At 44.6% G+C, this 27,857-nt stretch overlaps 1 protein-coding gene and 1 long non-coding RNA gene across 2 annotated transcripts in view; one reads left to right on the top strand and one right to left on the bottom strand.

The window, feature by feature from the left end:
• Window positions 1-27,857, bottom strand: part of LOC308576080 — a 114,454-nt gene that overhangs the window by 35,346 nt on the left and 51,251 nt on the right. The window lies entirely within an intron of this gene.
• On the top strand, window positions 36-26,198 carry UBE2L3 (ubiquitin conjugating enzyme E2 L3). Its single transcript, XM_081175219.1, has 4 exons — window positions 36-168; window positions 18,986-19,081; window positions 22,885-23,071; window positions 23,976-26,198. The coding sequence occupies exons 1-4, from the start codon at window positions 142-144 to the stop codon at window positions 24,128-24,130; spliced, it is 465 nt and encodes a 154-aa protein (XP_081031345.1). The 5' UTR covers window positions 36-141; the 3' UTR covers window positions 24,131-26,198.

Below are 27,857 nucleotides of genomic sequence, written 5' to 3'. Positions count from 1 at the left end.
CCCCCCCCCGCGCTCCTCCTCCTCCCCCCTCCCTCCTTCCCGCCCGGCGCGTGTCAACTCCAGGAAGCGCAGGGTCTATGTAGCCGCCTCGTCCGCAGCCGCCGCCGCCATGCATTGTGGGGCAGCGGCAGCAGATCCAAGATGGCGGCCAGCAGGAGGCTGATGAAGGTAACATCCGAGAGCTCGCCCGCCGGGCAGGGCCGGGGCGGGGTGGGGAGCGGCGGGAGGCTCTTCGCGGGCCGGGCGGCGGAGGAGAGCGGTCCCTTCCCGGCTCCCGAAGCCCCCGCTCCCCCGCTTTCCCCTTTTCCCCCCGGCTCGGGCCGCCGGAGCCGCTTCCGCTTCGCTCTTCCCTCTCTCTTTTTTCGCCTCCTCCGCCGGCGCCTGAGGGAAGCGTAGGCCTCGGCTCCCGAGAGCGCCTCGGGAAGGGGCTGGAAGCCGCCGGCGGCGGCGGAGGTAGCGGAGGCTTCTCCTCCGCCTCTTCCCTCCTCACACCGGCGGCCGCGGCCCGAGAAGGGGCTCCCGCGGTGACTAAGCAAAGGGCGGGATGGCGGCGGCGGCGCCCTCCTCCTCGCTCCGGGCAACCCGCGTCCATTGGGGCGTCTCCGGGCTGGGGGAGCTCGGGGGCCCCTCCGTCCAAGCCAGCCCACCCCACTCGCCGGGCCGGGGAGGAGGGAAGGCGCCGAGCCCAGACCCCGCTTCGGATTCGGGGCGGAGTGTCGCCGGGAGTGGGAGGAGGTGGGTGGTGGCTTCCGACGCTACAAAAGAGGAGACTCTTTCGAAGTCGGTCCTTTGTGGGAACTGTGGAGGGGGGGGGGAATTAAAAAATATATCGTTATTTTTGATCCAGTAGGCCGTGTGGGGTGGATCTCTCTTTTCCTTTTTAAAATAAGAACGGGAATTCTTCCACGTTTCTCGCCATCTCCCTCTCTTGAGTAAGCTGAAAACGGGTTCAAAAGTCATTTCAGGTGGGGATGGCTTTGCTGCCTCCTTCCTTTTTTTCTTTTTCCCGCGGCCTTCCTTCAAAAAGCCTTCAGATCTTCCAAAGTTTCTTCTTCAGGCACGGGATCAAAGCGGTGGCTTTTTATTCAGTTCTGGGGTTATGTAAGGAAGGAGATCTCTCTCCCCCTCCAACCGGCAAGGATGGGCAACAAAAGAGGATGGGTGGGAGCTTTGGAAAGCATGTGCCACAATAACGGCTTGGCGTATACTTGGAGTAAGTGTGACTACTTAAGTGAGTTTGCAGCCCAGATCGGTTAGGCTTTTTAAGATGACACATATCCTGTGAATTAGTTTCGTTTTGCCCCGACAACGGATTCACACTGTACTAGTCCAGAGGAGGCTATGTTGTTCCCCTGGAGTGATACAGTCATATCTAGGATGAGAGAGTGACGTTTGCTCCACAGCCTTCATAAACACAGATTAAAAGCTGTTCTGCATACGCATCATCAGTTTTTGCGTCACTATTAACGCATTCCTTTCACTAACTCGTATCGTTTACATCCAGATACGGCTTTTGCAGCTGTTGTAGCATGACAGATTGTATTATAATTGCGCTGCAAAATTTGACGGAAAAAGGTGCCACTTACGAATTTATCACAAGTTCATCAAATTCCCATTAGTGGCAAGCTTCATCATAGAAGAGGCATTTCTCATTTTGTTTTTCACAAGAGGGAATGCCTCTTCGAAGATACCTGTCATGAATAAAAGTTGGTTTTGTTTTGCTTAAGAGATTCTTAATCATAAACCTGAAGGAGCGTATCCACCCCCCTCATTCAGCCCATACACTGAAGTCCAGCGCCGAGGGCCTTCTGGCAGTTCCCTCGCTGCAAGAAATGAGGTTACAGGGAACCAGGCAGAGGGCCTTCTCGGTAGTGGCGCCCGCCCTGTGGAACACCCTCCCACCAGATGTCAAAGAAATAAACAACTATCTGATGTTTAGAAGACATCTGAAGGCAGCCCTGTTTAGGGAAGTTTTTAGTGACTGATGTTTTAATGTATTTTTAATATATTGTTGGAAGCCGCCCAGAGTGGCTGGGGAAACCCAGCCAGATGGGCAGGGTATAAATAATAATTTGTTGTTGTTGTTCTGTGCATATATAATTAGTTATATGGCATTTAGTAAATGAACTATGTTTATAATTGGGTACAGGCATAGTAAGGTTGCTTTCTAATTTATTTGGTGAGTAAAGTTTACTGTCCAGAACTTGGGAAATGTGTGGACAATTGAATAAATCATGTCATTGAAATTGTTTTAATTCTTCTTAGGTGCTGACTGGGAACAGATTTCACTTGGAAAGCTCTTACAACTGTATATAAATCCTAACGGTTTTACCATTTGTGTAATCAGTTTTTACTGTCAGCATGACTTTAAGCTTATGTGTAAAGCAAAAGTTGGGGTGGGTTCTTGTTTCAAGAAATAACCTGTTCTTTTAATTTTAAAAAAAATACTTAAATCCACTCTCTCTGTATTGATATGCCAGAAATAATAGTCTTGTACTTTTAGAGGAAGAGTGAACCGCCCTGAGGTATATGGGTCTAGGGTGGGATACAAGTTCAACAAATAATTATAATAAGAGTAACTATTTTTCCTTGTCATCCCACCCGCACCACCCATCTGTCCTTAAACCAGTTATTTGCATGTTTTTGACTAATAGTATGCAGTTCCTAAAAAGTTTAAGAGGCAAATATATGAATAGTGACCAATCTGCACAGGAGAGAGTGCAGGACTTCCAGTGTATTTTTTGAACCCATACCTATGCTGGTAGGATTTACACACGTAATTATAATATTGGTGTTTTAGACCTGTAGAGATTGTAACTAGAGCTGTAGTTCTCAAGCTGTTTGCTGCATAAGGTAAATAAGGAATTTTGGACAAAATATAACATGCAGCTCTCCAGCATACGATGCTGGTCTTGATGCTGTCTACCAGGATGGGCAAATTCTTGCTCTAGGACTGCTTGCAGCCTTCTGCCTAAGTGTAGGTGTGTGATGAATCTGGAAAGAGATGTGGAAACGGGGGTGGGGATATGCTTAAATGGAGCAATGAAAGTAGGGGGGGGGGATCTCTCTTGTCAGTGATTATTTCAGGCCTCTTGCAAAAGAGATCTATCTCCTCTTAACCCTACCTGATAGCACACTAGAGAGAGGAAAAGGAGAGGAAAAGGAGGAGAGAAGGGTGTGGCAGAAAGCTGGAATAACATAGGCCTTGCTCAAAACTGCTTGTGGCCCTTCACACTCCTGACAGGTGGCCCTCAGTGGATTACCCCTAAGGGAACATGGCCTTTGACAGAAAAAAGAAAAAGAAGGTTCCCTACCCTTGCTGTAAGCCTGAGCTACTGATGTTAATGATATAGATGTACAGAATGCTGCCAGCATGTATATACGTTTGTGTGTTAATCTTCGCTCACCACCCATGCATATCTGTTTGCTATAGCAAAGGAGGTGGTGTAATCAGCATTTCCTTCTGAAGAAGGCCAAGAAAGGACATTATTCTTTATTGAAAAGGAAAGTGAAACTTTCATACTTATATCTGAAATGTTCCCCTCCAGGGCCTGTTCTTTGCTTAGTCTACTTCTCAGTTTAATAATATTTGCTGAATGAAGCACGACTAAAAACGTAGTTTTAACCTAAGTTGCTTTTAATCTATATACTCTATTAGAAGTTATTAGTAAATTGCCAATTATATTCCTCACTGGTTCTAAAACTTAAACATGGCTCATTTAATGTTGATTTCAGTGAGAGCTTCACAGAATAATAATTATCCGGTACCGTATTTTGTATCTGAGCCATGAACCACTTTGTCCATAACGAACCCCTCCTTTATGTTTATTTAATTCTACTTGTATTTACCACTACTAGTCTGATACTGGGTTTTGATCTAAAATAAAGTTTCCATAATATGCGATAGCATCATGGCAGCATAAAGCAGTAGAAATTCTGGGGACTGTGTGTCCTTTTATTGACTGGCTTCTGTAATTTGTCATTCCCTCTATTTTTAACTTGGTGGGCTACAGGTTCCACAACCCTGAATTAGATCTTGGCATATAGATGAGAATTAGCATTTTACAAAAGTAAATGTTGAATCTGAAAGAAAAGAAAATATTATAATAAACTTCCTGTCTGTTACAAGAGTTATCTTATATACACTCTTTTATATAGTATTTTGAAACAGACAGTTACCGATGAACTACTAAGAACTATCTACAGAAACTGAAATAACTGGAATTTATTGGAAAGCAGAGATTCTCAGGGCTTGTCATAGCAAACCTTTCCCCATGGTAAAATATTTTTAAGATAATTTAAATAGGGTGATTACATATTCAGACAGTTAGGTGGTTGACAGAAGTAAGTAAATGGAATATAAATGTTAAGAATTGCCTTTTAGGGCATTTCCAGGATATATTTTAGTAGAAGGGGTGGGGAATCTGTGGCACCCCAGATGTTGTTGGACCTCCAGCTTCCATCATTCTTTGCCATTGGCCATTCTGGCTGCAGTTAATGCTGCCTGGGTAATACTCCTGCTTTAAACAGTGAGTGGAAACCTGAAACCTGGTTTTACATGGAATCTAGAGCTCTCTCCTCAAGTTTGTACTTGTGTTTAGAAGTTAATTCATTTTCTGAACACTAAATGGAAGTGGGGTCATCATTTCCCACCCTACCCTAGAGTAAGCTCACCCATTGCTATTTCAATAGCTTCATGGCAGGTGATTGTGTTAAGTGCAGCTTGTGTCTGTTGGAAGTGGTCTGTAACTGGTGGTAAGCCAGACACACTTCTGAAGTTTTGAATGTTTTTATTGTCTTCCATAAACACGGTTTTAACAATGAGTCCGTAAGTGACTGTGGAGGCCAGTTCTGGATCCACACGTCCTTCCACAGTGGGGACATTGGTTTCCGGGCGGGAGTTGATCACAGTGTGGATTTGCCAAGCATGCCTTCCTCTTAGCACATTTCTCCATTGCGTCCTGAGTTTGTGTGTCTTCAAAGGCCATGACACCTTTGGTAAAGGCTGTTCTCCAACTGGAGCGCTTGCAGGCCATTGTTTTCCAGTTGTCAGTGTTTATACTACATTTTTAAAGATTTGCCTTGAGACAGTCTTTAAACCTCCTTTGTTGACCACCAGCATTACGCTTTCCATTTTTAAGTTTGGAATAGAGTAGTTGCTTTGGAAGACGATCATCAGGCATCCGCACAACATGTTAAAACTGTTATTATGGAAGACAATCTTACTCGGCTACGAGTGATTGCCAGAGAAGAAGAGTGTTTATTTTTCTTGGAGGTGTTGCTCATGCCAAACTAGGCTGCCACTCAGCAGCAATTCTCGTACCATAGGGTTTTTTATGTTTGTTTTTTGCCGATGAGGCTGTTCTGCTCAGTGTTCAAAATTAGCCAGGCACCAGGTGCATTATGCACCTAGCTATCAGACTCTTCCGACCAAGTAAAGATGCCTGGAGTTGCATGCCTGGGGATGATTGGATCTGGACTATTTTCACATACTAATACCACATCCTGTATAATCCTATCAGTTATATTTAAGCTGCACAATTGGAATCAATTTCTGGAACCAAAAGGCTTTTTCTGTGCAGCCTGGGTAGGAGCAGTCACCAATAAGAAAAAGAGGAAGGAATAGGCCAAAATATATGTGAACTGTCCCTGGATCAAGGGACTTTCCTTCTTCAAGTTCTCAAAGCTCTTAACCCAGCTCAAGGTTGTCATCTGAACTAGCCAGATGTTTAACTGAGAATCAATCACACTCAGTCCATCATTTGAAAAATAAGACTTTAGAGCTCTCTTGCCCCCAAATGGCAGCTAGACATCCCATTTTGGCGACTGTAACTTTGGTTTCAGGAGCCATTTGGCGCCTAGCTTATATACCTGAGTTTCCAACACGGGTTCTGTTAAGTAATAGCATCTTTTCACATGCGGATTGGGCAACCATTTTTGCCACAACTTTCTTTAAATGCTTTAATACTCCCCCCACTCCCACCTTAGCTCTGAAGGCAATGTACTTACGCTCACTCTTGGTGTGCTGTCGCACCCTGATTTAAAATAAACTAAAAATGATAGGATATCTTGACTATTATCTGAGGACTAGATGGCATGTTATTGCTTTTGACTAACAAAAGTGTAGTTGGGTCATGCACTCCCTGATCTGTCTGTATGAACTCTAATTCTCATACAATATATGTAGTGTTTTACAAATAATATTTCCTTTTCTTGTATTATGGATTTAACTAGTAATTTATATCTTGGTACCAAGAGAGAGTAATTGAAATCTATACCATAGAATTTTGATGACTTGAATCTAGAGCATGGGTTCAGATAGAGGCTAACTAAAGCTATGACAAAATACTGGCCTTTCTGTTTTCAAAGCGGCTGCCTCTTTGGTTGATTCTGTTCTAGTACAGAGTATGACCAAATGTGGCCTCCGGTGTCCCAGTCAAACAGCTGCCAAAGCAGCCCCAAACTCCTGTTTCTAATACAACACAGTAACCCTTTACATTTGGGGGCAAATGGGCCAGCACGGTTCAGCTTTGTCAAATGTCATTTTACCAGGATGTAAATAAAAAAATGGTATCTTCTCCCAGAAATGACAGAGGTAGGATAATGCATATAGAAAATTTATTTGTTAATACTTCAGTGTAAGAGCAGGGAAAGCAGCAATATGCCTAATGCTGTTTTACTAAACATTTCTTCAAACTATTTATTTATTTAGTATGCAATCATTTCCCCATAAAAATCGTTTGAAGTGCACCTGAGGCCATCTGCACAAGAGTGTGGTGGTGTTGCTACAAGATCCTTGTTCAGTAAACATAAGTTGCCCATGTAAAAGGGCTGGTAGTGGCCTTGTTCCATTCCTTAAAAAGCTGTTCTGTGCTGAAGGTCATGGGCAAGTCCCAGCATTGCAGTGTCGTTTGGCCACTCTTTTGCAATTGGTGGAGTCCTTCTGTCCAATTCTGCGAGCCACTGTCTCAGTGCTGTGTGTACTGATACCATATTGTGTCATTAGCATATTAAAATCTATACATTGTCCTAGTTCGGGCAAGCAGCAAGCCCCCACATGGCGGTGTGGGGCTAATGCAGGGCTGCTGCAGAGCTCATAAGAAGGTACTCTTTGCGTTTTCTGTGCATAAACGCCCAAATTCCTTTAAAGTGCTGCCACCATCATGGGAGTTGAGATGACCCCTCCAGAGCACTTCCATGAGAACCCAGTGGCCTTGCGTGAGGGCTGCCACATGTTAGACCCATGCCACAAAAAGGAATTTTTGTTTCTGTTTCTCATGGGAATGAAATGGACCACTTTCTGTTGGTGGAAGATACAGATTTATAGAAGATTCTTGGCTATATGAAACCATGTATATTATCTACCAGTTAAGGTTAGTGAAATGAAAGGAACTGCCCCATGTTTACAGCAAATCATTTTGTGGCATTAAAAAGACACCAGCTCCTTAGGGAAATAAGTTTTTTAAAAACCCAAATTGTGATTTTCACTTTTTAAATTTGGAGTGTTCAGAAACATTGAAATGTTAACACAGTTGTCTTCAAATTTCTGCCTGAAAGGCAGGGAAATAGCAAGCAGGTTGAGTTTTAAAAGTTTTTGCTTGAACAGCTACATAGTCAAACATTTACTCAGCTGAACTCCTGCATAAACTAACAGCGGCAAACACTCCCATGAAACTAACTTGGAGCATTTGTATTCAGATCTTTTGTAAATGAGCTGTTGACTCATCAAGCTATTTATGTTTTAGCTAGTAACTTTTTCCTGTTTAAAAAAAATCTGATATGTGTGTGTTTCGTTCGATACTCTGATGTGGTGGCACTGCACCAAGCAACTGGGCACAAGCTCACTAATATAAATATATAATAGTATGTTTAATTGTTTTTTAACAATTCCCCCCATGTTTTTATCTGTTCTTATTTTTATATGTAAGCAGCCTTGTGTTCCTGTCAGGGAAAAAGGCAGGAGACATATATGTTGTGTAGACCATAACACTGGGACACGTTGGGTAAAAATAATGAGTTTAAAACTTAGTAGATTAGATTGAGAGTGGTGGTCCGCATATTCTTTTCTAACTTTATTTTCAGCTAAATTCTCACTGCCAGATACTCTACTGAACACATTATTTGAAAGCAAATAATAGAATTGTATATTATAATAATAATAATAATAATAATAATAATAATAATAATAATAATAATAATTATTATTATTGTTATTATTGTTATTATTATTATTATTTATTTATTTATTTATTTATTTATTTATACCCCGCCCATCTGGCTGGGTTTCCCCAGCCACTCTGGGTGGCTTCCAATAGAAGTTTCAACAGGTCATTGTTTGCTGTGACCCCCCCCTCCCTAGTTCATTGTTTTAGCCCATCCTTAACGTTAGCTAATGTGCTATTTTTAAATATGCATGCCAGCATGAATTAACATTCAAATTTATGCAAAGTTAGATGGGCGTAGTAATATATGTCTGTATCTCATTTGAAAATGCATTTGCATGGCTACTGCCACTGGGGGGCTCCGGAGTTAACAGTGACGTCATTGTTCTGAATACTCTCATCAATATCAGACAGTATCCTGACATATTATAGTTCCAAGATAGCCATATTGGAATTATATGCCCAGTTAGGAAGCTGCCTAATACCAAGTCAGACCCACTGATCCATCTAGCTTAGTGTTGTCTACACTGACTGGCAGTGGCTCTCCAGGGCTTCAGACAGGGAGTCCATACAATATTCAGAACCGGGAATAGAATTCCTCCCCTCCCCACCAATAAAATAGATGAAAGGATCTTTTCTCAAATTTTAATTGCAATAACTTGAGACTTAACTCCTTTTTGTGGAGAGGGAGAGGATATTCTGAATCACTTCTTATTGGGAGTGGCAACATATGGCCTCCAAGCTGCAAGCAGCTTCCAGTCATTTCCTTGTCTCTTCTTAGAATCTCACTTTTTTTCTCTTTCTTTCTTTCTTTGTTTGATGAAAGAGTCTCGTTAGAGTGAAGGCTGAGATTATGATTGATTTGTGTATTTAAGGTTTAGAAGCAAGAGTGCAAAGTTAGAGCTTCCAGTGTGTTTTAAATCTAAATGTGTGCTATCATTTTGAATATTTGAGCATAGTAATACTAGTTGGTGGGTGGAGATTCATTCTTTGAGATATGCTGCAGGATTTGTCTCCTGAAAAGGAAATGATGGGCAAAGTGCAGAGTGAAAGGTACATTAGTGATTTCAGCAAAGGAGGTTGAAGTGCTTTAATGGTAAAGATTACAAGCAATACTATATGCTGGATTCACGTCATGTTGTCACTCAGCATTGCTGAACTTCTGCTTCTCTTTTAAAATTGCCCAATTTCCTCAAAAGGGACTGCTCTAATGTTAGCATCCATTGCTAGCTAGCTGCTTCCTTCTGATTTGTGACATATTTTCCCCATGAAACTTCCAGAAGAGCATGTTGCCAACGCCGGAATCTTGTCAACAACAGACAACATTGCAGGTGGTGTAGGAATGGTTAACAAACAGAAATAAATGTGGCGGTATGTTGTTGTTGTTTGTTTTAAAAGCCACCAACTATTGAAAATTCAGTATGAAGCCAGAGAGACAATAATATGTGATCCATGTTGCCATTATTCAGAAGTCGGGGGGCTTCGAAATGAAATAATGAATTTCAAAATGGAGATTAAGCAAATAAAAATGGGTTACCGGACAAAACTTGGCAGAGGCCTGGGTTCCACACCACCAATTTATCACATGTGGGTAGGTGGGAATCACTGGTGGTGTGGAGGTGCCAACTTCTAAACAAAACAAAACTTTGCTATGGAATCCCAGTACCACCCTTCCTCATTTTGCCTGCCAAAATCCCTTCACCATTCCCAGTGTTTCCTCTTTGGATCTGAGCATCTTCCCTGGACCTTTCCACTGCCCAATCATGTGGACTCCTCTTTGAACACCCTCTTACGTGCCAGAGTAGCTGTTTCCCCAAATCCTGACTGCTGCCCCAGATTTCACTGCTATATTCCAATCTCATTCTTCATTGTCATTGCCACCGATTCTATGCTCCTTTCTGTTTCACAGAAATGCAAGCAAATGGGACACTATACAGATATTGTGGCTTGTGCTACTAATTTGTATCAGAAAGGGGAAAGAGTGGTGCCCTAGTGGCCATTAGTAGCTCAGCCCCTTTTATGCTACTGAAGGCATTGCTTCCCATATCAGAAGATGGTTCAGTAAGATGTGGGAAGTCTGCTGTCTGCCTTTGGGATACCATGGGTGAGCTCCCGTTGCACTGTCCCAGCTCCTGCCAACCTAGCAGTTCGAAAGCATGCCAGTGCAAGTAGATAAATAGGTACCACTCCAGCGGGAAGGTAAACGGCGTTTCTGTGCGCTCTGGTTTCTGTCATGGTGTTCCGTTGTGCCAGAAGCGGCTTAGTCTTGCTGGCCATATGACCCGGAAAACTATGCAGACAAACGCCGGCTCCCTCAGCCTGAAAGTGAGATGAGCGCCGCAACCCCATAGTCACCTTTGACTGGACTTAACCGTCAAGGTGTCCTTTACCTTTTTTTACCTTTAATCTTCCCCAATATGACCACCCTAGCTTGGGTTAAATAGGAGTTTTAATCCAAAACACCTGGAGGGGACGCACATGGAGCGGCGAGGGAGGAAGGGGACACCCGCCCAGCCAGCCAGATCAGCCGAATCAACCCCGGCGATCAAGGGTGTTAAAACTAAATTACAAACTATCGAAATTGGTAACATAATAAATTTAAAAGTATAATAAGATGGGAAACAAGATAACAAATTGCTGAACTGGCTAGAATAATGAATGCAATGCTGAGAGGATGCGAGGAGGTCCAAAAGCGAACTGTCGAAGGACGTTATGAAAGTTTCTTAACATTTTCTGCTTTTTTTTATTTTTCTTCATATATAAAAAATGTTTCTTGCATGTTGCTATGTAAACAAATCTGTTAACCTATGGAAAGAAACGCAATAAAAAATTTTATAAAAAAAAAAAAAAACAAAACACCTGGAGGGCATCAGGTTGTGGAAGGCCAGGCCTACAGATTGCTTTCTGACAACCAGGAGTCCCCTTTTCCTGTTCATTTTCAGTGTGAGCCTTGCTCATATATGTTTTTAAATATATATATATATACATGCACAGCCCAAGTGCTGAGTGAGTTTTTAGTAGCCACGTGTGAACAACTGAGCAGATACCATATCTGAAGACCCTCCTGATTTTCTTTACAAACAGCTGGGCTGCCTTTTTCAGTGCTCTTATGTGTCTTATTGAGACCCTCTTATGGTCTGCACTAGTTTGTTTACTGGCAGGCCGGAGGCCTTGCAATGTTACATATCTTGACAATTCTTCAGACAAAACTCTGTACGTTTGAGAGCCAGTGTGATGTAGTGGTTAAGAGCGATAGACTCGTAATCTGGGGAACCGAGTTCGCGTCTCCGCTCCTCCACATGCAGCTGCTGGGTGACCTTGGGCCAGCCACACTTCTTTGAAGTCTCTCAGCCCCACTCACCTCATGGAGTGTTTGTTGTGGGGGAGGAAGGGAAAGGAGATTGTTAGCTGCTTTGAGACTCCTTAAAGGGAGTGAAAGGCGGGATATCAAATCCAAACTCTTCTTCTTCTTCTACGTAGTCATAACTGTATTGATAGGTGTCAGAGCTGCTTCAAGATCCTAGCTCACAGAGGATCACGCTAGCCAGCGGTCATTAAGTAAAAGTCTTTATTGAATTACAGTTTCCATTCTCACGCTGCTGTCTGCAACTCTACGTCTACTAGCTAGATCGGCGAGGCTCCGTCTGAGTCTCCGCCCCGTGCGCACCAACTTAATATCCTAGCCTTGCTCCACCTTTTCCTCCTGACTGTCCTCCTCTGGGTCCCTCTACCCCCCGGGGCTTCTTCCTTCCGGGATTCTTCTGACGCTGACCCGGACCCTTCTGCCTCCTTGCGCCGGGCTTTAGGACCTGGTTCCCTTTCGGGGCTGCTCACTGCGCCGCCTTCCTCTGCATTTGAACTTGGCGCGCGCGCCCAACCTTCCACTTTCCTCTTAACCGTTTCTTCGCTCCCCGATGGAGGTGTGGCCACTCCTGACTCCTGCCCTCCCTCCTGTGGTGAGCTGCCAGCGCTTCCCCCCTGGCTCCTTTCCTCTTCCCTGCTTCCTGGCGGTGACGCTGGTCCCGATTTCCAGCTGCTCCCCCCTGAGTCTCCTCTGGCTCTATCTTCCTGGGGTGCCTCCCTAGACTCCCCCCATGCCCTGGCCACTGGTGCTCCTTTCTGTGAATCCTCTGATTCACTGGAAAGACTGGGAGATCTCGGGTCGTCGTCATCACTCATCCTTTCCTCTGTCTCCTCCCCTTCGCTCTCTGTTTCCTCCCTTGCCCGTGCCTCTGCACCTAAACCCCTGACAATAGGCTATCAAAACACACAATTGTTAAATGTGTGCACTATAATGTTTCATTCACATTAAATAGTATGGAACCACATCTCCTTAAATATAATTTTTTGTTTGCTTTTTCTAATTGTTCCAGTTAGGAAAACTTTTAAATACATTTTGATTCAGAATGGCTAATTGGTTTAGGATTAGGGAGGTGGAGACTATTTGTATTTGAGTTTCAGCTATGAGAAGCTGCTCTCTTAAAGTAACCACTTAAAACTGAACCAGTTGCTTTTTCTTACAAAGAACTGTGGGGAAAACATCTTTGTTGATCATTGCATGGCACAATAGATTGTGTACTTACGTTATATCTTGTTACTAAGGGCCAGGGGCTAGGCAGACTGCCGCAGGTGTCATCCACTGACAGATCTGGGTGACTCTGACTCATTTTTTGTGCTTGATAGCAGTCTGATCTCTTCAGTTGGTTCTGTCAGTACTGTAAACTAGGACTGGCCAGCCTGTGGTCTCGCAAATGTTGAAGGTTTTTAACTCCCATCAATCCCAGCCTGTGGCCAGGGATAATGAGAGTGGTAGTCAAACATCTGGTTGGCTTTAGGTTCCCTAAGCCTGCTGTAAGCATTTGACCATTTCATGGGCCTTTACCTCCAGTCTCATAGAGAACACTGCTGAGTAACGATTACCAGACCTTTCTTCTGGTTGAGATTTTGTACTTCCTTGTGGGGCAAGAGTCAGGTAGAAAAGGGCAGTTGTATAAGAAAGGAGACAGGCAGCCCAAAACAGAAAGGAAACCTGAAAGGGAGCAGATCCTTTGAGTATTCCAGCTAGCATCTGTCTGCAAAAGCCTAACCATATTTTTATGATTGCAGCAATCAGTTAGTATTTATTTTGAAGTATATCATCAGCAAATAGGCTCGTTTGAAGAAATCCGTGATTATAATCTGGCATTTTTTCCTTGGCGATTTGAATTAACCTTGATACTAACAGAGTAGCTAGTTTCTATACTAAGGGAAGTGATTAGTCACACTAAAGGAGAGACTCAACAAAAACCTGTTGCCTAAGTTTCACATTCCATTGGCTGCTTCCTGCTTGTTTCATGTTTATTTCCATAGGTGTACAATAAGCTGTTTGCAGAGTGCCATGTCAGATTGGACTGAGCTTTGCACAGTTTTAGCAGTTTACTGAGACATTTTAAAAATAGCTATACATTGAGTCTTACAATGAACTTCCATCAGAGTACTTTTTCATTTCATGGGAATGCAGCAAAAGTTGCAGTTATTTTTTTGTTATTGTGTGGGTACATCATGACAGTAGACACCAGTGGTAAATCCAGGTGGATCAGGCTTTTATTTTATTTTATTTTAGTCCTGGTCACTCACCTTATATCTGCTAATGATTGGCTTTGTTGCAAATACATCAGGAAGGACCATAGCTCATTAGCAGAGCCTAATGCTTGCATGTAAAAGTTTTTGGTTCAATCCTTGCCATCTCCAAGGATTTCCTCCCTTTGCCTAAGACCTGATAGAGCTGTTGCAAGTTTGAGTAAGCTAGTCCTTCTGAACATGGTACCCTCCAGCTATTTAGGACTACAATTCCTGTCTGCACCAGCCTGCATAGCCAATAATCAGGGATGATGGGAATTGTAGTCTAACATGCCTGGAGGACATCAGGTTGAGGAGGCTGGAGTAGACAATAATAGGCTAGGTGGTGTATAGTCTGGGAGCTAGAGTTTAAAAATGGGGTGATTTCTATCTTTCCCCTCTCATAACTCTTGTCCCTAGTAAAATTACCAGTCACAATGTCCATTAGTAATTAGTAGCTGTCACTGAAAAAAATTTTAATTATGTAAAAATAGAAGCCAAAAGTACATAGTATATATTTTAGGTCTATGGGTGATAAAGGTAAAGGGACCCCTGACCATTAGGTCCAGTCGTGACCGACTCTGGGGTTGCAGCGCTCATCTCGTTTTATTGGCCGAGGTAGCCGGCATAAAGCTTCCGGGTCATGTGGCCAGCATGACTAAGCCGCTTCTGGCAAACCAGAGCAGCGCACGGAAATGCCGTTTACCTTCCCGCCGGAGCGGTACCTATTTATCTACTTGCACTTTTGACATGCTTTTGAACTGCTAGGTTGGCAGGAGCTGGGACCGAGCAACGGGAGCTCACCCCGTCGCGGGGATTCAAACCGCCAACCTTCTGATCGGCAAGTCCTAGGTTCTGTGGTTTAACCCACAGCACCACCTGCGTCCCTCTATGGGTGATACCTAAGTGCTAAATAATCAGATTAGGCCCCTAATAAAGCAGCTTGGTTATATCATTTACACCAAGCTACAGAGACTGAGAGATCCCCTGTCTTTAGTTCCACCAGGTTACCTGAACTGTTTCCTCGTCATTTCTGTAACAGCAGAAATGTGGAGCATTGGCACCTGAGTATGTGTGTGTTTTCTTCCAAACTCCTCCTCCTTTCTCTTGTGTGTCAGTTTGTAAGTCTGAAGGCGAGGACTGTGTTACTCGTGATCATTGTAAGCTGCTCCGAGAGCCTTTTCAGTTAAAAGAGTGTGGTAAAATGCATTAAATAAAAGCAAAGGGTTCTCACGACTTTCAGGTAGGCTATTGCTAGAGAGGCCTGGCCAGTTTTCAAGGGAAATAAATTCTCCTTGACTACACAAACAGTGTCTCGTTAGGGAAGGGGAAGTCAGTGGACCACATGCTTTTGCTTCTGTAAAATCAGTCTGAATCCTTTCTGTTTGGGATCTCATTTTGTCCTTCCCATTTTATTGATGTGAGGGCTTCTTGTGTGGATGAGTGCTGCCTGGTTAATAGTTTATTTTGGGAAGGCTTGTTGTGATGAAGTTTGAGAATCTTTTTCAGTGCTATTCGTTCCCTTTGTTCATATAAGTTTGGATAGCATGTCTTTCCATAATGCCAGTTGACACTTCCATTATGCCAATCTAAATTTATATACAATTATTGTTTGCTGCCATCTTTGGGTTTTGACAGTATAGCCAGTGTTTGCCTTTTCTTTGCTGTTCCTATGTGTTCTACTTGGGATCAGTGGAGAAACATCATACCAGGTCTGTTTACCTTTAGCTTTCAGCAAGTTTACAAGAAGTAAAGTATTATTGCTATGGCAGTAGCAATAGCTGTGACCTACCATAGTTAAAGGGCGGGTGGCGCTGCGGTCTAAACCACAGAGCCTAGGGCTTGGCGATCAGAAGGTTGGCGGTTTGAATCCCTGTGACAGGGTGAGCTCCTGTTGCTCAGTCCCAGCTCCTGCCAACCTAGCAGTTCGAAAGCACGTCAAAGTGCAAGTAGATAAATAGGTACCGCTCTGGCGGGAAGGTAAACGGCAATTCGGTGTGCTGCTCTGGTTCGCCAGAAGCAGCTTAGTCATGCTGGCCACATGACCCAGAAGCTGTATGTCGGCTCCCTCGGCCAGTAAAGCGAGATGAGTACTGCAACTCCAGAGTCGTCCGCGACTGGACCTAACGGTCAGGGGTCCCTTTACCTTACCATAGCTAAGTTTGCACCTGTCTCTTCGTGACGTAACTTCCCAGTCAGTGTACCTGCTACTAGATTATGGCACGACATCATAAGTAAGCAGGCACCCTGGGACAACTTAAGTATGACGGCATTTCAAAATTTCTTCAACCCAGTTCAGAGGACCTGTACTCTCAAGCTGTGTTAGAAACTGAGGTATGAAAGCTAGGAGTTAAATGGCGCCTTAAACCTAGGTTATGGGCGCAACAACAGAATGTCTAGGTGCGCTTTTTTATAAAGAATACAAAGGTGAAAATGAATGAACTGCAGCTAAAATCTTATGTTCATTTCCCACATGGTCTAGTCCTCATCTGAAGACTGCAGAAAACAAAGCCATGCTTCCCTTGCCTCCCTCCCTGATATTCTTAAGAGGGTCTCTTCAGAGAGAGGCTGGAAGTGAGGAGGCAGAAAAAGGCCCTCCTTTCCTTCCACTGTGCAGTTTTAATTGGAAATCTTAGGTGCAGTACTGCGCCCAGAGCTCAGAAACTGCTCGCACTAATGAAATTCCCTGTTGCAAAATGTACCTACAGCAATGGGAGTTTTGAACGCTGTTCTCAAGATCCAAACATGCAGGGAATAACATTGGAGAATGTAATAGCAGTGCTGCTTCATCAGAATGTTGGCATTGCTGAGTAACACTCTTGTGCAGTACCTCTCGATTAAACATTTTTTGAAAAACAAATGCAAATGAAAGTTGCCTCCCTCCCCAAACCATAAACTTCCCTGTTGCCCAGCAGGGCTGAATGAGGTGGTCTCTGGGGTATTGTTGGAGCACGCCAGGATGATATTCCTAGGAGACTTCAATATCCACACAGAAGATACTGAGCCAGCTAGAGACTTCATGGTCTCCATGACAATTATGGGTCTCTCTAAAATGCTCATTGGTCCAACATATCAGGCAGGACATGCCTTTGATGTAGTCTTTTCCCCAAGTGATATGAGGAATGGACTGCCCTCTGAGACTGATGGAACCTGATGTGTTCTCTGGGGCTTTTATTTTTTCTCTTAGTGTGTTTAAATCACGGGTGTCAAACACAAGGCCCGCGGGCCAAATCCGGCCCGCCAGACCTCGTCATGTGGCCCGTGGCATCAAGGGCGAGGAAGCGAGCTTCTCATCCTTTTTACTGGTCCCGACCCAGATTTTAGGGTCCGCACTCCGGCGGAGGCTCTCTGCCTTTCTAAAAAGTGACCCACGCAAACAGCCTTCTCTGCTTGCAGACAGGGCTCCAACCGAAGCGCCCCATCGGCGCTGCTTACCGGCCGGTCCCACAACTTTCGCCTGCCTTGCGGGCCGGGCAAAGAGGCTTTCTGCTCACTCGGTCCAGTCCGGGGCTCGCTGCGGAGGAGGCGGTCCCGCGAAGCCGAGCTCGGAGCCGGCTGCCTCCGCCCCTCGAAGCCTCCCAGGCGCGGCTGCTTGAGGGGGCGGGTTGTGCGCGCGGCAACTTTTGGAGCACGAGGGAGCCGCGGAGGCTGGCAGCGAGGGCAGGGAGCGAGAGCCACGCTTGGGACGCCGCTCGCTCACTCGCTCGGGCCGCAAGAAGAGGCCACTGCGGCGCTGCAGCTGGCGAGGAGATGGCTGGGGGCGCGGGTGGCGGGGCCAGGGGCTGGCTGGGGGTCGCCCTGGTGGATAAGTAGCGGGCCGGCAGGCGGGGAAGGGAACGGCGGAGGCGAGTGGAGAGCGGGGACCCAGCGCAGGTCTTGCCGCAGGCGGCGCGCCCCCGCTGGGCTGGAAGAGGCGAAGCTGCTGCCGGTTCAGCTGCGCAGAGTGGGGTAGAGGGAGGCGGGCGGGCGGTGTGCCACACCGCAAAGCAGGGGCGCCTCCCACCCCGAAGAGGACCGCGCCAGCATCTGGGCGGCTGGAGCAAAGTGGGAGCCTGCCAGCAACTTGGCTGCGGGAGCCTGGCTACGAAACACCGCCCCCCTCCCCACGCCAACAAATCGGCTTTCTCCGGGCTGGAGGACTTGGCAGATAGCCCCCTCCCCGGGAGCAACTGCAGCAGCTCGGGGCCCCAGCAGGACATCCTGGCCACCTGCGCTCGCGGTGCCGCTGGGACTCCCTTGCAAGGAAGAAACTGCTGCTGCCCAAACTGCAGCTCCGTATCCTCCGACTCCTGAGTGCGGCGGCAGGGTGGGGGGAGGCAACATTTGCTTCTGCTCTGCTCTGTTGGGACAGGCTCCTGTCTCCTCCCCGTTGGAGCTCCAGTCTGCCTGGAAGCCCATCTCGTCATCTTTTAAAAAAATCATTATTATTTCTTCTTCTATTCTTATTTAAAATCGTACTGGAATAGGTATATTAAATAGTGTATAGGTTCAAGACAACACACACCAGTGCCTAAGGAAAAATAACTTTGATAAAGTCCTACAGATACAACCGGCCCTTTGAGGGTGACCAAACTGTTGATGTGGCCCCCGATGAATTTGAGTTTGACACCCCTGGTTTAAATCATGATTGATTTATTTTTTACTTTTTGAACAAACACTGTCCCCCTTTTCTTTACAAAAAAATAAATCAATCCAAAAGTGGGTTACAATTGCAATAGGTTAAATTAATTATTTAATAACTGCATTGGTTTAAAACAGTCAAACCTGCTCAATAGGTCATCTTCATCTCTTGGTTTTTGCCTTAGGCAATATACTGTATTGCAGTATGCTGATATAATTCTGACATATGCTTCGTTCTTCTATGGGTTACTGCATTTGGGGTATGTGAAGCACTTTCAAGTCTCAGTAATTTTAGTGGGAGTACCTGATGTAGTCTTTCTGATTGAAAATAGTGGGACTGAAAGTACATTATTTTTATCAGTAGTGGTATTTATTTTATTTTATATCTGACACAAATTAGAGAAATGTAAACAAAACCTCCTCTCAGCATAGCCATGAAATGTAACCTGCCCAAAGTAAGAAGAGTGATGTTCAGCAGTTGATTCATTTTTCAATCCCCATCCACTTAATACGAAAGGAAAAAAGTAATGTGTGTTTTCCTAAACTGTTAACTGTTTTCTGGCTTTTCTTTCTAACATTCTTTTTTTGTTATTCTTGATTTGTAGGAGCTTGAAGAAATCCGCAAATGTGGAATGAAGAACTTCCGTAATATCCAAGTTGATGAAGCTAACTTATTGACTTGGCAAGGGCTTATTGTTCCTGTGAGTGTGAAAGCAGCTTCTTTTGGTTCCAAAAGTGCTACTGAGGTCGTTTGCACCTGGTGATAATAATAAATAATAATAATTTTATTATTTATACCCCACCCAGCTAGCTGGGTTTCCCCAGCCACTCTAGGCAGCTCTCAGCATATATAAGAACATAGTAAAACATCAAACATTAAAAACTTCCCGATACAGGACTGCCTTCAGGTGTCTTATAATAAAAGTCAGATAGTTGTTTATTTCCTTGACATCTGAAGGGAGGGTGTTCCACAGGGAGGGTGCCACTACCAAGAAGGCCCTCTGCCTGATTCCCTGTAACCTCACTTCTCGCAGTGGGGGAACCAGCAGAGGACCTTTGGAGGAGGACCTTAGTGTCCGGGCTGAACGATGTGGGAGGAGACGCTCCTTCAGGTATACTGGGCCAAGGCTGTTTGGGCTTTAAAGGTCAGCACCATCACTTTGAATTGTGCTTGGAAACGTTCTGGGAGCCACTGAAGATCCTTTAGGACTTGTGTTATATGGTCCTGGCAGCCACTTCCAGTCACCAGTCTAGCTGCCACATTCTCGATTAGTTGTAGTTTCTGGGTCGCCTTCAAAGGTAGCCCCACATAGTCAGTAGTCAAAGCAGGAGATAATCAGAGGATGCACCACTCGTGACAGTCTACAGGCAGGTAGGGTCTCAACTGGCGTACTAGGTGAAGCTGGTAGACCGCTGCCCTGGAAACAGAATTGACCTGCACCTCCATGGACAGCTGTGAGTCCAAAATGACTCCCAGGCTGTGCACCTGATCCTTCAAGGGCACAGTTACTCCATTCATGACCAGGGAGTCCCCCACACCTGCCCGCCCCCTGTGCCCCCGAAACAGTACTTCTATCTTGTCAGGAGTCAGCCTCAATCTGTTAGCTGCCATCCATCCATCCATCCTCCAACCACCTCCAGACACTTGCACAGGACCTTCACTTGTTCAGATTTGAAGGAGAGGTAGAACTGGGTATCATCCGCATACTGGTGAACGCCCAGTCCAAACCCCCTGATCTCTCCCAGCAGCTTCATATAGATGTTAAAAAGCATGGGAGAGGGCCGATCCCTGAGGCACCCCACAAGTGAGAGCCCAGGGGTCTGAACACTCCCCCGCAACACCACTGTCTGGACGCAGCCCAGGAGGAAGGAGAGTGCTCCCAGCTCCCAACTCCTCGAGACAGTCGAGAAGGATGTCGTGATCAATGGTGCCTGAGGCTGCTGAGAGATCCAGCAGAACCAGGAAACAGCTTTTACCTCGGTCCCTGGCCCACCAGAGATCATTGACCAGTGCAATCGCAGTTTCAGTCCCATGATGAGGCTTGAATCCCGATTGAAAGGGATCCACATGGTCCACATTCTCCAGGCGTGCCTGGAGTTGTTCAGCAACCACCCACTCAGTCACCTTGCCCAAGAATGGATGATTTGAGACTGGGCGATAGTTGGCCATATTGGCCAGGTCCAAATATTTTTTTAAAAGAAGCAGTTTAATAACCTGTCCACATCCTCGAAGGTAACAGATTGGAATTGATCCCACGCAACTTGACCAGACAGGACTCTAGCACTTTCCTGCCCTGGCCTCACTACCACAGCGGAACCTACCTCTTCCCGAATCTGAGTGACTTTATCTGGAAAAAAACTTTGCAGAATCTTTGCAGGAGATCTTGGGTTCTTCACCAGACCCCAGTGACGAAGGTGGTTTTGTTAGATTGCGGACCACCTAAAGAAGTCTCCTGCTGTTTCCTATAGATGCAAAAGAGGCGGCGAAGAAGGTCCTCTTCGCCATTGCGTTCACCACTTAGTAGGCTCAACGTTGAGCTCTAACCCGTGTTCGGTCCAATTGGATAGTTGCTTAATGAAAGCAACAACAAATGACTGTTCCCACTTAAAATTAGGCTGCCAAAATGAAGAAAGCTAACCAGGAAAGGACATGTGGGGATGGGCGGTGAGCTCAATCTCATCCTGCTGCTAAAAACATCCCTAAGCTTTGTGTATCTTCAGAGGCACCCTGTTCTTCTGCCTGCCCATCTTTTGCATTGATGAACTTGATGTCTAGCCGCTCCTGCCTTAGAGGCAGGATGGCTAGAATTTTAAAGGTTACTGAATCTATGAGCACACAGTTGGTATGGATCCAAAAGAGGGGGGATTTTCCAAGATGTTTTCCTTTGTGCAGTAAGCCTCCCTCCATCCCTTGGTTTCAGTTGTGATTTGCCATGTGGTGTTCTCAGTCAGCAACACAAGCACCTAAGCCTCTTGGGTGGTGCAGGGTTTTCCGAGTGCTGGCCATTGGATTCGCCTCCCTGAAGAGATGTTCCTGCGTAATTTTTAATCCCTCCCCTCCCATTTTTAAATGATCTCAAACTGCGTTTGCCTTCTGGTTCCTTGCAGCCACTGTTTCCATGGATTCATTAGTTCATTTGTTCTTGTAACTGGTGTTGCTCTTGAATGCAGGTTTCCCTACTGAATTTTAAACTTCAGCTTTAGGGAAAGTTTGGTTTTTAACACAATGTTTCAGACCAGTGAGGTGCAAAAATGGCAGCCGGCTTTTGTGTCTATTGAGTGCCACGCGGCCTAGGCACCCAGCTCTTTCCCTGATGCTTTTATTTCCCGGTAGAGAGAACGCTGTTATTGCAGCAGCGTCAGGGAACGAGGCAGAGAGCATGAGCTAGTAGTGATCAACAGGGAGAGAAGCAGGAGGGGAGAGGAGTAGAAAGAGCCAGGAGGCATATAGTGAGTGAGCCAGAGGGACAGCACGGTGTGGGTGTACTATGAGCAGGGAGAAGGCTTGAAGTGAAGGAGGGTAGGATGTGCTAGAGGGATACTCATTGCACAAACCACACATCATAGAATGGAAGCATGTGGAATTGTGCCCTTCGTTGTTTTTTAACTGCAAGGGTATTCTATACACAAGTCGGATTTATGGGGTGCTGCTCAGAATTGGTCCTGTTCCCACTCACCGCAGAACTAGCCCTTTAAAGGAAAGGGTATTTGGGCTGTTCTGAAGCGGCACCCCAGAAATCTGATCTATGGAATATCCTTCTTGAAGGCTTGACAGGGAGTGACTACCTTTTAGACACCAAACAAAAGCTGTTCCAATCCCCAGGTCATTCAGTGGATAATTGACGGCTCCTCATTGCTGCTGTTGGATTTTTGCTGTTTTTTGTTTATCCCTCCCATCCTCGCTGCTATTATATTTTTATTATGTATTTGTATGTTATTGAAAATGAGGTTTTATCATGGTAAGGCAGTGGGGGAAATAAATGTGTCCTTGGGTGGGGAGAAGAGAGCTTCAGGGATAGCCCGGAAGGCAAGTCTAAAAGTGGGTCAAGCTACGCGTGACGGAATAGAGGGGCATGGAAATTCTCCATTCCCACACTTAAAGCTTTCCTTGGAGGGAGGCAGCGGTGGTGGTGTTTTTCCAGTGACAGCAAATTGCTTTGAAAAGCCTTTCTCTTGAACCCCCTGGCCTGCAGTTCTGTTGCTGGTTTGTTTTAGCAAGCCACAGCTTTTAGAGTTCAATACAAATCTCCCAAGTTCCAGTTCATTCTGCAAAACACTGTCCTGCGTGTTGCTTCTAGTAGCCGACTTCATCACTAGACTCCTCTTTATCAGCCTGTGGCATCTTTTCTGTGATACATAACACAACTCCTGGTATATTGATTTTGAATCATTCATATATTAATGTTTTTATGAATGAAAACATTATAGCCACCCGTTTTGTGGGCGATTCCTCTGAAATCTATCCATCCCATATTGAACTGTTCTTAATATCTTCTCATTCCAGGACAATCCTCCGTACGACAAGGGTGCATTCAGAATCGAAATCAACTTTCCAGCAGAGTATCCATTCAAACCTCCCAAGATTACATTTAAAACAAAGATCTATCACCCTAACATCGATGAAAAGGGGCAGGTTTGTTTGCCAGTAATTAGTGCTGAAAACTGGAAGCCAGCCACCAAAACTGATCAAGGTAAGACTTCCAGCAGATGGCCATGGTTTCTCTCAGACTAATTTATATTTTTAGTGGGAATTTAAGTAGAGTTAACTGTCAAAGGTTTTGTTTAATGAGGACTTTAGTTCTTATCTTCAGGGGGTGGGATGCAGCCACCACAAGGGATGGCATACAACATCTGACCGTAAACCCTCATAAAACATTGGCTGTACCATGGTTAGACTTTGACAGCAGCAGTTCTGTAATAATAATAATTTATTATTTATACCCCGCCCATCTGGCTGGGTTTCCCCAGCCACTCTGGGCGGCTTCCAACAGAACACTAAAATGCAATAACCTATTAAACATTAAAAGCTTCCCTAAACAGGGCTGCCTTCAGACGTCTTCTAAAAGTTTGATAGTTATTTTTCTCTTTGACATCTAATAATAATAATAATTTATTATAATGTACAAACTCTTTATTGAAAGCTGGGAGAAATAAAAAAGGAACTGCAAAGTAAATCTGGGAAAAGGACACTTATCGCTGCACAGTCATGAGCTTAATTCCCTATTTTCTCATAAGTTAGTCAGAAATACAAGCAGACATTGGACCCTTTTGGATGCAATAACAGCAGCTTGCCAAACCATTGCTGAGCAAGCCCAGAATGATTGTCGGGTTCACACCCTCCTCCCTTCGTGTCCCAGCTTCAACCCATCAGTGTTTAGGGTTGCAGTTTGAAAGTTCAATTTCTCATGGGTTTTAATAGCTTTGTTTATGTGGTATTGGTAGCACCTTTAGCGGGAGGCCATGGGCGATTGAAAACCTCTGCTTGTTTAAAAGTAAAAAAACCAATAGGCTTGGGTGTACTGAAATACTCTTCCCCCCCCCCCAACCCGGCTCTCCCACCTCAATACTGACATCTTCCGTGCTTTCTTTCGGCAGTAATCCAGTCCCTCATAGCACTGGTGAACGACCCCCAGCCCGAGCACCCACTTCGGGCCGACCTAGCCGAAGAATACTCTAAGGACCGTAAAAAATTCTGTAAGAACGCTGAAGAGTTTACAAAGAAATATGGTGAAAAGCGACCAGTGGACTAAAAAAAAAAAAAAACCTGACAGAGTTGATGTCAGCCATGTGTGATAGAAGATCTGGAGCAGTGCATTTCAGACACACCACAAAGCAGGACTCTATGGGAAATTGACAAGTGCCACCTCTCGGTGTTAACTTGTGGCTGTTACTAACTTTCTACAGTTTCTTAATCAAAAGTGGGCTAGGTAACCTGTAAAGAAAGGATTAAAAATTTAAGATGTTCTAGTTCTGCTTTCTTTGTTTAAAATCACTGCTTCAATATACTTTTAAAGGATGCTGTTTCTCTTTTTTTTTTCCTTGTCAGAATTTATCAAAAATATCGTAGACTTATAATCTGCCCTTAAAAGTTCAAAAGGTTGTGGCTGTTATTTCTTATTTTCCTTACAATTCCTTCCTCCCACATTTAAGTTTCCCCCCTTATCCTTCCCTCTCCCCACCCAAAAAAACCCCCCACCCCAAAGAAACAAAACCCCACCATCGCACTGATGTCTTAGCAAAATTATCTCGTCCTGGCAAAAGAAAAGAAAAGAAAGAGTCGAATGTTTGGCAGTTTTGCTTCCTTTATCCCTCTTTAAAATGTTGCACCGTGCTTTGTGGAACTTGGTCTCAAGTTTCTCTTAACTCCAGTTTGTAACATAATAAAATCTACCACATGTACTCCGTAAAATAATCAGAACCGAGCCTAGATCTCATGTAAATTCGGCTGATGTGACTACAATAATGTTTATTAAATGGGGAACTCGAAGCTTTGTGTGCATGAGTGAATTACAGTATGACTTAAGTCCTGTTTCTGAGAAATTTTTGATACAGGATTTTCTGTAGCAAAAAGGAATAGTGGGATGTGATGATTATTTTTTTTTAGATTTATTTTACACTTTTATTCTTAGTATCTATGCAGACTATTAGAAGATTTAATTATTCGGAACAGCATTGCAGTGGGGAAATTTGCAAATTAGGGACCAAGAGGTACCAAAATGGAGGGGAGGAAAAACAAAGTTCCCCCAGCCAACCCCCGCTTTTTCGGGAGGGTTACAGAAGTAAAACGTCATGCAGTGTTAATTTCAGAAAACAAATTGCTAGTCATTGAACACAGTTTCCATCTAATTACCCCTCTCCTGTGGAATTTACCTTCCCGTAATGATGGATTGTCTGATTATTACTGGAAACACAAGAAATTTCTGTTCAGCAGTAAGTGGCCAGGGCATACTGCCATTCATAAAATTCTTACGCGAAATTCGCCGTTCTAAAATTCAGGGTTCAGCCAAACTTAAATGTATTTCTTTCTTTTTTTTTAATCCCAGGCATTTCTTCTCAAGTAAGGTGAAGTTCTACCCCTTTATAACTTGAAACAACATCCTTCCGGTTTCATTTTTAGTGTTTTAAAGTTTAGGATACCCTAAGATGCGATCTAGCCATGTGACCAAAAGTGGCTTCTGAGCTGCTGAGCTTTAAACGCCTGGTTCGAGTGAGCATTTGGACCCCCACCCCTGTGGAAACTTAGTAGAGCGCAAGTAGAACATATCATATTCTATTTTGCAGGAACTTGCATTAGTAAACCTTTCCATGCCCAGGTGGGTAATTGTAAGGAGTTTGGAAGTAGGGCTTTGCCTTTGCTACATTTTAGGGCTAATGTACGTCAGGGGAGCAGTAGAGTAACCTTTTGGATTTTTAATGTTTTGTGTATACCCCTCTCTCCCCTCCTCCCCCCCCCTCCCCGGCTCCCAACTTTTGATTTCAAACCGTAAAAGATTGACAGCCAAGTACCTCTGTTGAAAAGTAAAAAAAAAAAAGAAGTTTTTTCTTTTATAAGTTGGGCTATGAAGCATCTCTGTTTTAAGTGTTCTTAGACAAAATTCTTTGGTAGGCGATTAAAGTAAAACAAAAAACAAAAAAAACTACCTTTTACTTAATGGACACTTGCATTTCCTTAAGTGTGTGTGTTCAGGCTTGGTGACCAGCACTGTCTATTTACCAAAATTTCCACAATTTTTTTGTGTCTTCATTTGCAGAAAGTTGGTACTGACTTTGTTTCATTCACGCTCACGCAGATTCAAAATAAACAAAAAAAATGCCAAATTTCACCTGTCAAGCTGAAGTGTATGTAAATCCTGCATCGCCAGCGCTTCTCACTTGAGCCCCGTTGGGTTTTCACCGCCAGTCGCATCCGTTAGCATGGTTAGCCCCCTAGTTCACGCACAGCTCTCATGTTACCCGTCACTCTTGTTAACGTTGCTAGTGAGAATATATAGCTTTTCAATTGTAAACTTCTCAGGTCAAAACTGCCTATATGTGAACTGGTGCTCTCTTGAAAAGGGCCTGTATTGTTCAAGGAACCACTGTTGAGAATCCCCACCTTTGTGCTGCTCTGGTGTTGCTTCCTATTACCACCTAGGAATGGAGGCATGCCTGTTTTTAACCTCTCGTCTTGAGATCAGGCAATGTATAACAGTTCTTGGTTTGAGAGGCTAGTTCGCATGCTAGAAATGGATCTGTCCTGAGAGATGCATCGGTGCAGAGAATGTTAACACACGACACAGAACCTCTGCAGGCGCAGACATTGTCTTACGACAGCAGTTTCTGTAGTCTGGCATTGTCTTACGACAGCAGTTTCTGTAGTCACGGCGATGCACATTTTACTTTAGGTCCCCCAGTTACGGAAACTGTTTCTGCAATTGCATTCAGCGACTTGCTCTCTCAGGCAAGGCTTTCCACTCTCCCCTAGAACAGCTGGGCCGCATCTGATGGAAGAAAATTCAAAACACGCGAGAACCGGAAGGCTTCAGATCCTGCTGCTACTTCTTTAGTTACAAGATTATCCCGCTTGCCTTCAGCTGTGCCTCTCTAAAGAGCCCACAAACTCCTGCCAATCAGCAAGGAAGAGTTTTTGTAGGTGCATAAAGCGGATGGTCAGGTGGGCTTCTTGCAAAGGGGTGTCCCATTTAAACTAGTTCTCCTAAGAGGAGGGCCTCAGTGGCTAAGGCCAATTCTTGCAGCACTGCACCCAGTCCAGAGATTCTTCTCTTCCCACTCGACCCCAGTCCCTGAAAGCCGATAAATGGTCTTCTTACTCCTGGATATTAAGAGGTTCACTTCTATGCATAATGACAGGAGTTAGAGGGAAGCGGGAGCCTGCAAATCCAAGGCCCATTTCTTTTACACACAGTTGTGGGGTGGGGGTTGCATTGGCCAACAAGACTGCCCCCCATACACCGTAGAGCAGTGTAATTTGAGGCATGCATGAAAGAAGAGTACTATGGCGATGCAATGTCAACTCAGGCGTTCACACTTTTTTCTTCTGGTTCTGTCTGGTTCTTCAAACAAAGCTGAATTCTAAACTTGTCGTTTTGAGATCCAAGTCTACACCACCTTTTCTTGTATTGGTCTAGGCTTTCTTGCAATTCCATTCTGCTACCCTGAATAAAAATGCTCTCAAAGGCTTTGTGGCATGGCTTACTTCCCTTGCATTTATTATTACTATTATTATTATTAACGTAGGCTTTTCGGTCTTGGTGTTAGGTTTGTTAAAACTTTTCCACCAAGCAAACATTAAGCTAAGTCCTTCTATTTCCTCCCCTCCCTGTGCAACAATTCAATGTTAATATCCTTTCAAAGGTGTATGAAGAGAGGATGGGGAGAATAATCTGTGTCTGGCTGGGTTAAATTCTCATGCCCTCTGTTCTGTTGTCATGCGAGGTTTCGTTTTGTAACATGAATACGTAAATGCCACAAATATTC

The sequence above is a fragment of the Podarcis bocagei genome (assembly GCF_964188305.1).
Source record: "Podarcis bocagei genome assembly, chromosome: 16".
In the NCBI taxonomy this organism is placed as follows: Eukaryota; Metazoa; Chordata; class Lepidosauria; order Squamata; family Lacertidae; genus Podarcis; species Podarcis bocagei.
Note: the sequence above shows the minus strand (reverse complement) of the source record. Positions and strands in the feature narration are given on the sequence as shown.

Coding starts and splice junctions, on each gene's coding strand:
- UBE2L3 (XM_081175219.1), top strand. CDS start 142: ATGGCGGCCAGCAGGAGGCTGATGAAG. Junction 169..18,985: donor CCAGCAGGAGGCTGATGAAG/GTAACATCCGAG, acceptor CTTGATTTGTAG/GAGCTTGAAGAAATCCGCAA. Junction 23,072..23,975: donor AGCCACCAAAACTGATCAAG/GTAAGACTTCCA, acceptor TTCTTTCGGCAG/TAATCCAGTCCCTCATAGCA.